Below are 12,292 nucleotides of genomic sequence, written 5' to 3' on the forward strand. Positions count from 1 at the left end.
ATGCCAAATTCAGTAAATTTTTGATAAGTATATTATCCACTGATTATTAATCCTTTTTTTGTACAAACCAGAAATTTTTTTGAAAGGGCTTCGATTTCAATATAAATCACTATTTGAAGCGAAAAGATAATTTTAATGTTTTAACTTCTTCTTTTTTTAAAATAATTTTATATTTAAAATTTCTATCATATATAAAACAACTCCCACTTTCTTATACCTCCATAATTTCTAATCTATACATTTTGATTAATTGGAAAAAAACCAGCACTTGTATGTTATACCAATCTCTCCATTCAACCCAGGTCACCAAAGAAATAGTTAGGTTACAAGAAAATAATTTATATTATATCTTTTATAATAATAGAGTTCTTACACAGATTAATATTTTATTCTTAAGTGTAAAAAATTAAAAATACAATTTTATAATTGTGTTCCCAAAAAGGAACCATAATTATGTCAAAAATTTTATATTTGAGATTTTTTAACGCATATATATATATATATATATATATATAGCCGCATCCTTCCTTTCAGGACGCTTACGATAGGTAGAGGTGGAGGCTCCTGCACGGCCCCTATCTCGAAAGGGCACGGGGTCATGGTAAACGGTTATATTTTCCCCGCATAAGAACTTCTCTTGATATGAAGCGTCATTATTCCTCGCCGTTTTCCAGTTCCAATGGATGGCTAGTGCTAGCACTCGGATTCTCTTAGCCTGAATTTTTAGCATACTGATGTCGGAGTCCGGCGACAGAATATCCAACACCTCTGCGATATGCTTGATCTCGTGGCGGTCCCTATCATTTGCTTTGCATCTAGGTTCGAGGAGATCTTGCTGCAGTCCTGCCCAGACCTTCATGAGTCTGTCATAGGCTTCCGCGGACGTCGCGGGAGGCTCGAGTGGTACCGGGTGCGCGATGGGCGGCGCGCTCGGTGTGGCTAACGGTAGAAGAGCTTCAGAAGTTTGCGTGCCCAATACACCAGGGCCCCTTTCTCTAGGGGTAGACATGTGTCTAGGTGATGGTGTACGTTGCCTTTGTCGATCCTCGTTCACTTGCGTAGATAACGCTGCCATTCGGTCGGATATGGCGTTCATGGCCATGATAATAGCTCGGGTGCTGGGATCAACGGGGACGGTATCCATGGAGTTGTCTGGCGTGAGTATGAGATTAGTGCCATCCAAGTTCAAGGGTTGTCCAGGCGGTAGGTTAGCGGGATCCAGCGGTGGTCTAATGCCACCCAAGGTTCCTTGAGTTAATCGTGGTCTAACCATAAAGCGGATTAAAGGTTTAATACGAATAAATTTTCAGTATAGACAATAGAAATAAACAATGATTATAAATTAGCGTAATAAAAGTATTTATACAAATAAATATAAAAGCTCTCGCAGTTATTTCATTTCTATGTTTTTGCCCTTTCAGGCAAAACATGGAAATAACCGGACATCTTGGCCTTTATGGCTTCAATGTCCCAAGGCCTTTATTGTTAATCAAAATTTTCAGTATAGACAATAGAAATAAACAATGATTATAAATTAGCGTAATAAAAGTATTTATACAAATAAATATAAAAGGGGATGAATCGTTCTGGCTAATAGTTTGTTTATTTTGAAATTTTGATTGACATGGGTCAGGCCAAATCTTGGGAAGCGATGGATAGCTGGTCCCAATTATATGAAACGGTTGAAGTATCACTATCCTGTATCGAGAGACCGGAGATAAGCGACGGTGTAGCTTGGTCAGACTGGGGTCCGAATAACGACTCGTCGTCTTGCTGTAATAGTATCTCTCCTTCTAGAATAGGTCCCTCGAAAAGATCTAAGTGTCGTCTTGGCGCCATCCAAGTTCTTGATGGAAGGTCGGCCGGGTTATCCTCGGTAGGGATCCACTGTATGTTCTGGGAGATCGCCGTAAAGTTGGGGAGTCCTAGTTTAATCATAATTTGTGTGATAATGACTTCCAGTGATGGCGATCTTGAGCCACCTTATCTAAAGGTGTAATAGGCCACCGAAGAGTCGGTAAAGATCATGGGATGTTCATTATTTCGGTGTATAGCCATGATTGCGCCCATTCCCACAGCTAGAATCTCTTTACCATTGATGTGGGAGATAGCATGTATCGGGACGTCCCCTTTTATATTTATTTGTATAAATACTTTTATTACGCTAATTAATCATTGTTTATTTCTATTGTCTATACTGAAAATTTATTCGTATTAAACCTTTAATCCGCTTTATGGTTAGACCACGATTAACTCAAGTAACCTTGGGTGGCATTAGACCACCGCTGGATCCCGCTAACCTACCGCCTGGACAACCCTTGAACTTGGATGGCACTAATCTCATACTCACGCCAGACAACTCCATGGATACCGTCCCCGTTGATCCCAGCACCCGAGCTATTATCATGGCCATGAACGCCATATCCGACCGAATGGCAGCGTTATCTACGCAAGTGAACGAGGATCGACAAAGGCAACGTACACCATCACCTAGACACATGTCTACCCCTAGAGAAAGGGGCCCTGGTGTATTGGGCACGCAAACTTCTGAAGCTCTTCTACCGTTAGCCACACCGAGCGCGCCGCCCATCGCGCACCCGGTACCACTCGAGCCTCCCGCGACGTCCGCGGAAGCCTATGACAGACTCATGAAGGTCTGGGCAGGACTGCAGCAAGATCTCCTCGAACCTAGATGCAAAGCAAATGATAGGGACCGCCACGAGATCAAGCATATCGCAGAGGTGTTGGATATTCTGTCGCCGGACTCCGACATCAGAATGCTAAAAATTCAGGCTAAGAGAATCCGAGTGCTAGCACTAGCCATCCATTGGAACTGGAAAACGGCGAGGAATAATGACGCTTCATATCAAGAGAAGTTCTTATGCGGGGAAAATATAACCGTTTACCATGACCCCGTGCCCTTTCGAGATAGGGGCCGTGCAGGCCCCTCCACCTCTACCTATATATATATATATATATAAATTTTATGGAAGTTTGTAAAAAAGATGGATTATGTTTTTATAGCGTGGTGTTTAAAAATATGTTTTAATTTAGAAAAGATAATAATTTTAGATGAAATTTTTATTGTTTTTTTTACTTGTATAAATACCTCTTTCCAATGGAAAAATGTTGTCAAAGCATTGTGGATTTATAAATTTGAGCAAATATTATAATTTTTATATATATATATATCAAGATGAGTCTTTTAGATAATTGATTACATACAAATATTGAGAATAAATTTTTTTTAGTTATAATTCAATAAATTTCTAATTTATAAGATTGCACAAATATATTATAAACTGGTAGATAAAAAATTAATAGCAATAAAAAAATATTTCAAATACAAAAAGTTTGTAAAATACTAAGGAATTTTGCTTATTAAAAATAACAGCGTCAAAAAAATGAAACAAGATTAAAATATCCCCAACCTTTATATATGAAGAAAATATAAACGTAACCCAAGCTAACACTAGACCCAATTAGATTAAAGAATAGATCAATTAGTATATAACATTTATCAGCTAGATATCCTAATTAATAACAAACCTTCCAAACTATTTTATATATATTAAAATATAAATGTGTTAACCAAAGCTAACACTATTTTTAAAAAATTTTCATGCTATAACAAAGACCTAATTGGATTATAAAATAAGATCAAGTCGGAAATATATACCATCCAATATTAACCTTATAATTTTTTTAGTGATGTTATTTTAAGACCTCATTTATGGTAAGCAAAATGATAGGTCACCAACCAGAAAGTTTAGTGCAAAATATTTATAAAGGCTTTACAAAAAAAAATTTCTAAAGCTAAAAATTATGCCTTTTTCATGATTAAAAAAAATTATTACGGACCAGGCTGGGCATGCATTAATGTGTGATCATTTTATGGTAGCTTAAAAAAATTATAGTCCAAGTGAAAACCCCTGATTCAACCATGAGGCCAAATTTGCTAAATGAGGAATTGGTACATCATTCATTTTATAAGTTAAGTACTGTAATTAGTTTTTGTTAAACGGCCAAATTTGATTCGATTTTTAAAGATGGCTACCTCGATGTTTCAGCCAGAAAAATATTTTACCTAAGCCTTGAGACTTTGCAGATGGTGAAATCTTTGTGTCATCTTTGACCACAATCTTTAGGCTTGCTTAGTAATTTTTTTGGCTAAAATATTAAATTAACCACTTTTTAAAAATTAATTGAGCCATTCGACAAAAATAATTGTCATATCATAATTACTATAAATAAAGGCTAAAGAATTAAGCCTTACCTAATTTTCTATATATTTTTTTATTATACCTATGTTTAAACATATTTAAAGTTAGACATATTTCTAATTGATTTCCCTTATAAATATTTTATAAATTAATAATTTTTTTTTAAACATGAGTATTATTAATTTTATTATAAACCAAAAATAATATAACACAATATGTGATGCTTTAGAAGAAAAAACTAATCAAGTGATATATTTTGCAAATCCATTATTCTTACACTCTACAATCACGTGATAATCTTGGGTCTGTGTCAAGGTAAAGAATGCTTTCATCAGGTTTATAGATTTTCTACACATCTCTTTTCAAGATCTTTATAATATATGTAATAAAATTTAAAATTAATAATAAATGCAAGATTAGATATAATTAAAACCTTAAAAATTCCATTGTTTTCCAATGTATTTGATGAGGAAACATATCAAGATACTTGTTTAAATTTATGCGCTTTTGATTTTAAATGGGACATCCAACTAGTATCCCCAACTATAAATTTTTGGCACTTTTGACATTCATACATGTGAGTTGTGCTCACGTTGTTCTGGGTCCATTCTGAATTTGACATCTTATCAATTGGTGATGAACTGGAGCCACTTAGCTTTATATATTTATTTCCGTAATCTATGTTACAAGGGTTTAAATGGGTCTTTACTATTTTAAGAGCTGGTTCATAAATGGCATTATACCAATCCAAATCATTTTGGACCTTCGTGGTGTCTAAATTATATATAAATGGCATATCTATAACATTTCTCCTCTTTAAAAATCTTCCCTTGATCCATTTGTTTTGTCTTTTGGCATATTTCAAAGTGACCAGTTTTAAATTTTCAATACATTTTTGCATGATAGATTCATTAGTGCAATCTGTTTCAATATATTTTACGAATTCCTTAAGGCCAATGTTCTGAAACACTCCTTTGTTGTTAGTAATTATATCATGCTTTAAGGGATGATCATTTAACTTATGATAAAAATCCCTTAATTCATCAATGAGTCCCATATTTATCATTTGATCTACTCTTTTATCTATCCTTCTCTTTAAAATTTCTATGTCACAATCTAACCAAAACATAATTGAGTTTGGGTAAATTAATTTACCACTCACACTATTAAGGTTATGTTTTCCTTTCTGTTTAAGGATCAAATCACTAGGCTTTTGGCCACATTGTTCATATATTTGTAGATTTCTTATGATTTTTCTCCTTTCATTGGGATGAATGCTAGTTGATCTATCAAAGTCAATCTGCTTTAACAAATCATACAATTCAGGTGTAGGCACTGAATGTATATTAACATTATTTAATACATTAAAAGGATCAAATTTTAGGCATTTATCTCCCTTTTTTGAATTATATTTATCTAATAGTATATCAAGCCTGTTTATAAAATCCTTATCAATTATTTTTTCCGATTTTTTAGAGTCAAGCAAATAATCCCATAAAACAGATTCTATATAATAATTAGTGCCACCTACAATAAAAGGAATTTTGCAAGCATCATACATTAAACTATGGATTATTGGCTTAGCATTTTTTTTGTATTCGGAGACAGTATAAATATCTGTTAAAGGATCTAAAACGTCTAACATATGATGCTTTACTAACTCTTTATCTGCTTGTGATATTTTATTAGTAACGATATCTAATCCCTTATACAACTGCATTGAATCCGAATTTATTATTTCACCCTGAAAATGTTGCGCTAATTCTAAAGCAAGCCGCGATTTACCTACTGCCGTAGGGCCAATTATCACTACTATTGGTAGATTCGATTCCATTATTGTTATTTTTTCAACTAACTTTATATAAAGTTTTGATAAATATTTCGAAATAAATGAATTCGGTACGAAAGAGCGAAAAAAAATATGACCAAATGTTCCCATAATTTATAACTCCACTAAAAAGGTCATGAATTCTATTAATAAATATTATTATTTTGATTGTTATATATGGTAAATATTAAGTATTTTTTAATGTTTAATAATAATTTTTTAAATATATAATAAAAATAATTTCTTAAAATTATTCTTAATATCATTTTGTTCTATATATTTTTAATCTAATATATATCTTTTATCACTGGCCTAAACATTCAATAAAGCAAGTGTTGTTTTAGTTTATAAAATATTTCATTCTATTATGTTAAGAAAAATCTAGAATTAAAAAGACAGTATAAAATATATCTCTTCATTCACTTTTTGATAAGTGTCCCTATCAAAATAATAGGCTTTCGATTTTTTATTTTTAGTGTTAAAGCCTTCTATTTATATAAAAAAGCTAACTATTTCTTTATATAATAGTTTAGATTTTAAATTGATAAAAAATTTATAAGGTATTTTGAAAAACAATATAAGCTAACTCGCGGATTGAATATTATTGAAATTATATAATTTTTTTATAATTGTATAATAATTTTAAACAAATAGATTAGATGAAATATAAATTATATTTATAAAAATTTTATAAAAAGTTTATAAACTTGAATATCTAATTGCCTCCACCTAAAACTGGTTTTCAAATTATCAGCGACAGTTGGGATTTTCATGGTATTTATTTTCTCCATATTAAAAATTATCTCTATGTAGGCAGCATTTGTTGGGAATATTTCTAACTTTTCGCTCTTTTGCTTTTTGCTCTTTCGTTCCCATAGCGAAATGAATCGCAGCATGTAAATATGAATGAATGCACATTATTTTTATTAAAATATTTTTTTTATAAAATCAATGTTCAATTCATAACCTAGTGTTGTTAAACTACTCAGCCAATTAAGCCTAGCCGCAAATCAAGTAGAATTTTTGTCATTATATAAAGGCAAACTGAGGCCATTGATACTCAACTCCCTAGACGAGTTCTGAACTTGAGTCTGGACTCACGTTAAATTATTTTCATGTGTAAACTCAATTATATATCATTTAAAATTATAAAACCAATATTATTATTGTATAGAAAACTAGTTTTGTATTTTTTTTTTTTAAAAAACATAGAATTTCTGAGCTTGATAGAAAAATTGTAAAATATGTTCCTTATTATATATGGACATATTATAGGCACGTTTATTACCCAAAATATACTATGTTACCTTTATGATTTTTATAAACATTTAAATTTTTTGAAAGATCATAATTATATTATACATTCCATACAATAAAATAATTAGGGATAAAAATCACATTTGTTTTTCAGGAAAAGCCCAATTTAAAGATTAAATTAAAACTACTAATAAGCAAAGGCTAGATTTAGATAAAATTTTGGGAACAAAAGTAAAAATTTATTTTTATAAAAGGACCTTTTTTAAATAATTCTTTCAACAAGTAAAAATAATTTTTTATTTCATCACAAAAATTAGCATAAATAAAATTAAAATATAAATATATTTTGAAAAATAATTCAATGCGAACATTAATAACTTATTAAGGGTATGTTTATCTTAAATACAAATATGTGTTTACTATTGTTTAATTAATTATTAAAATTTAAATATTTCTCGAAATAATTCATAAAGAAATAGCTGCTTATTGAAAAAATTGATAGAAGAGCTGTTTATTTCAAAAAAACATTAGATTTTTTTGTTGAAATCAATTCCAAGTCATTTCATATATAATAATATTTAATCTTATTATGTAATTTTAAAATGTGATATTCATCTTAATGAATAACAGGATATAATTGTATTTATTTAGATAAATAACAAATGTTGTAATGCAATATTAGTTTTTTTATTGGAAAAAACAATAACAACTATAAGCTCAATTAACCTGTGCCCCTTGGTCCAACGGGAAATCCCTTATTTGGGACGCAACCTGCGCCTCCTCTTTTCCTTCATCAATTAATTCAAACCCCCTAATAGAGTGGTAAATAAAAAAATTAATAAATACTCAAAAATAAATAAATTTATATTACAGCCAATAGTCATATCAACTAACGGCAATTTTTCCCAAGTCTATACATATTTTTTAAAAAAAAACTTTATCGCGGAAAATTTTTAATATAACAAACAAAAAAAGCGAATCCTTATTTCTTAAACAAAGACCTCAACTGGAAATTTTTAAATTATACTTGTTTTTTAGGTACATATTCACAAATTATCTTTTTAGAGCCTCCGATACTTATAATAGATACATTTATTTTTATTTTGTAATTTTATATACTGTTATAAAATTTTAGTGTTTATCATTTTTTTAAAAATAATAACAGATAAATATTATATCCATATACTTTAAGTTTTAGTTTTTTTAAATTAAAATGATAATTACGAAAGACTAGTATGGAGAGCTATATTAACACCCCTCCCCTCCTCTCTCTCCATTTTTAATGAATTGTTGGCATATTAATTATTGTTATTTCGTTCTTTTCCTCATAGAACTTACTTTTTATTTCCCTTAATTTTAATTAAATTTTATTTGGTGCACCTAGTAACATTATATATTTATCTTTTTATATATTATTTTGAGGCTATAAGTTAATTTTTCGTTTTTGTTAAATAATAATATATACTAAATTGATGCTGAGGATGATTGCTGGTGTAACAAGAAAGGATAAATTGCGCAGTACAAGAATACTAAGTAGTTTAAAGGTAGTGCCCATTAAGACTAAGTTAATGGTAAAGAGACTTAGGTGCTATGGGCACACAATGAGAAGGCCTATGAACTACATAGGAAATAAGGTTGAGAGTTTGGAAGTGATGGGCAAACGTAAAAGAGGAAGACCAAAACTTCAATGGGGCCATAAAGTTAGAGCCAATATAAAGAAGTATAGATTAGATAAAAGAGATTGTATGAATAACATAAAGTGAAGAGAGATGTTGAAGGAGCTTACCACCAGAAAAGGTGAAAGCTAAAGAGAAAAAAAATTTTAATATAATTTATTTTTTTATTGAAATTATATTCAAATGTTTTTTTTTATACAATTAACTTTTACCGAAATATATATACTGATAAATTGTGATATATGTTCATTATTTTATTAATCTTTAATTCTTGTCTAACTCGATCCTTAAAATCCCTAAATTTAGGAATTGGACAAACATAATACAAAATATTATATTAAATTTAAAAAATCTATTTAAATAATGATAATAATTAATATACTAGAAGAAATATTGTAGATATTTTATGTAATAAAAATAAGATTGTTTTTGTTTTTCATAAGATTTAATAAAGGAAAATTACATTTTTTTGGAAATTAATATAATAATAATAATATATAAAAGCCTTGTCACAAAAATAGCGTTACGCTCTCATGTCACACTTTTCATGTCCCACTTCTCATATCACACTTTATAATATATATTCAAAAAATCTTTAAATTTTAAAAGTCCCTATGGCCCAATCGGGCAAGAACTTCGCTTACAAATCTAAATGGATTATTGGACTTGGGTTTAGTGTTGTTAAAACGCCGCGAGTCGCGACCCCGACCCAAAGCTCGGGTCGTTTTATTCGACTCCGACTCAAAGTTTGGGTCGTTTTTTTCGACTTCGACCCGAGTTCAAGCCGAAAAAAACGACTTCGACCCAAAATATGGGTCGTTTTTTTTGACTCCGACCCAAGTCAAAATTTGGGTTGTATTTTTCGACTCAAACTTGAAATTTGGGTCGTATTTTTCGACTCAAACTTGAAGTTTGGGTCATATTTTTCGACTCAAACTTGAAGTTTGGGTCGTATTTTTCGACTCCAACTCAAAGTTTGGGTCGTTTTTCTGACTCAGACTCAAACATCGGGTCGTTTTATTCAATCCGACCCAAAATATGGATCTTTTTTTTTTAAAGACGACTTAAAGTTAGGCTTGCTTTTTTTCACCCCTAACCCAATATCTAGATCATTTTTTTCGATCAAAAGTCAAATAACATTTAGTATATATTAATATTATAGGCGGGAAAGTTACTTAAAGCTTCTTTAAATTATAATGCTCTGATTAACTATTCATCATAGTTATATTTTAAAATTTTTAAGTGAAGATGTACCATAGAAGTGCCATTTGTCATGATGGTTATTTTTGAACTTTTTTAAATGAAATAGATAAAAATATATATGTAGACATGTTAAATTAAAAGTGAGGATGTATCATAGATAGGTGACAATTGTCATAATCGCTATTTTTGAACTTTTTCAAATTTTTTTAAAGGAAATAGCTAAAAATATATATTCTAAACATGAATTAAAAATTCAGTGAGGATGTATCATAGATAGGTAACAATTGTCATAATCGCTATTTTTGAACGTTTTCAAATTTTTTTAAAGGAAATATCTAAAAATATATATTCTAAACATGTTAAATTAAAAATTCAGTGAGGATGTATCATAGATAGGTGACAATTGTCATAATCGCTATTTTTGAACTTTTTCAAATTTTTTTAAAGGAAATATCTAAAAATATATATTCTAAACATGTTAGATTAAAAATTCAGTGAGGATGTATCATAGATAGGTGACAATTGTCATAATCGCTATTTTTGAACTTTTTCAAATTTTTTTAAAGGAAATATAAAAATATATATTCTAAACATGTTAAATTAAAAATTCAGTGAGGATGTATCATAGATAGGTGACAATTGTCATAATCGCTATTTTTAAACTTTTTCAAATTTTTTTAAAGGAAATAGCTAAAAATATATATTCTAAACATGTTAAATTTAAAATTCAGTGAGGATGTATCATATATAGGTGACAATTGTCATAATCGCTATTTTTGAACTTTTTCAAATTTTTTTTAAAGGAAATAGCTAAAAATATATATTCTAAACATGTTAAATTAAAAATTCAGTGAGGATGTATCATAGATAGGTGACAATTGTCATAATCGCTATTTTTGAACTTTTTCAAATTTTTTTAAAGGAAATATCTAAAAATATATATTCTAAACATGTTAAATTAAAAATTCAGTGAGAAAAGCAACCCTAACTTTAAGTCGTCTTTAAAAACAAAGATCCATATTTTGGGTCGGATTGAATAAAACGACCCGATGTTTGAGTCTGAGTCAGAAAAACGACCCAAACTTTGAGTTGGAGTCGAAAAATACGATCTAAATTCAAGTTTAAGTCGAAAAATACGACCCAAACTTCAAGTTTGAGTCGAAAAATACGACCCAAATTTCAAGTTTGAGTCGAAAAATACAACCCAAATTTTGAGTCGGAGTCGTAAAAAACGACCCATATTTTGGGTCGAGGTCGTTTTTTTCGGCTTGGACTTGGGTCGGAGTCGAAAAAAACGACCCATATTTTGGGTCGAAGTCGTTTTGGCTTGAACTCGGGTCGAAGTCGTAAAAAACGACCAAAACTTTGAGGTGGAGTCAAAAAAACGACCGAAAATTTGCGTGAGCTCTGTTCGAGCCGACTCGGCTAAGCAGATTAACAACACTACTTGGGTTCGAATCCCGGCAAATGTTTTTTTTTTCTTAATCTGGTAAAATATATTTTTTTCTTAATCTGACAAAATTAATCAAATAGATACGATTCAAATTGTAGCTACTTTAAAATTCATACTATTTTCCTCCACAAGATAATTAAATACATTGAATACACACCTAATATTATACCTATTCCTGAATATTTAGGGATCATTAGAACTTTATATGCATCAAGTACCAATTCAAGTACAAGATTTATTTAAATACTTTTTTAATTCTTGAATTTATGTATAATTTAACCATTATATGGGGAATCAGAATTTTCTCTTTTATTTGATGAGGGATGAATCAGAAATTTTCCTATCTTATGAGGTGTTATTTAAAAATTTATATTTATTTGGGGTTATTCTAAAATTTTCCATTATTTTTATAAAAGTTAATAAAGTATATATTTAGTAATTTTAATTTATGTGTACAATTAAAAAGTCTTTTAAATTAAATTTTTATTCATTAATATTTTATAATCTAAAAATTTATTCTTGCTAGATGAGAGTTTTATTTTAAAACCCTTAAGAAGGATCCATTCCACATTGAATTTTATACAACTTTATATCTCTTAATTAGGTAATTTTTATGCATAAGTAAATATTTGCATCTCTCTTATCTTTTCTG

General features: G+C 29.8%; 2 protein-coding genes across 2 annotated transcripts; both read right to left on the minus strand.

Annotated features, from left to right (window-relative positions):
* Positions 1-461: 461 nt before the first annotated feature.
* Positions 462-2,275, minus strand: LOC135931758 (uncharacterized). Its single transcript, XM_065469045.1, has 2 exons — positions 2,221-2,275; positions 462-2,129 (listed from the first exon to the last, which is right to left on the minus strand). The coding sequence occupies exon 2, from the start codon at positions 1,271-1,273 to the stop codon at positions 482-484; it is 792 nt and encodes a 263-aa protein (XP_065325117.1). The 5' UTR covers positions 1,274-2,129; positions 2,221-2,275; the 3' UTR covers positions 462-481.
* Positions 2,276-4,405: 2,130 nt separating this feature from the next.
* Positions 4,406-6,127, minus strand: LOC135931933 (tRNA dimethylallyltransferase-like). Its single transcript, XM_065469254.1, has 2 exons — positions 4,657-6,127; positions 4,406-4,592 (listed from the first exon to the last, which is right to left on the minus strand). The coding sequence occupies exon 1, from the start codon at positions 6,055-6,057 to the stop codon at positions 4,702-4,704; it is 1,356 nt and encodes a 451-aa protein (XP_065325326.1). The 5' UTR covers positions 6,058-6,127; the 3' UTR covers positions 4,406-4,592; positions 4,657-4,701.
* Positions 6,128-12,292: the final 6,165 nt, after the last annotated feature.

The sequence above is a fragment of the Gordionus sp. m RMFG-2023 genome, chromosome 1 (assembly GCF_954871325.1).
Source record: "Gordionus sp. m RMFG-2023 chromosome 1, tfGorSpeb1-WG-v2, whole genome shotgun sequence".
Taxonomy (NCBI): Eukaryota; Metazoa; Nematomorpha; class Gordioida; order Chordodea; family Parachordodidae; genus Gordionus; species Gordionus sp. m RMFG-2023.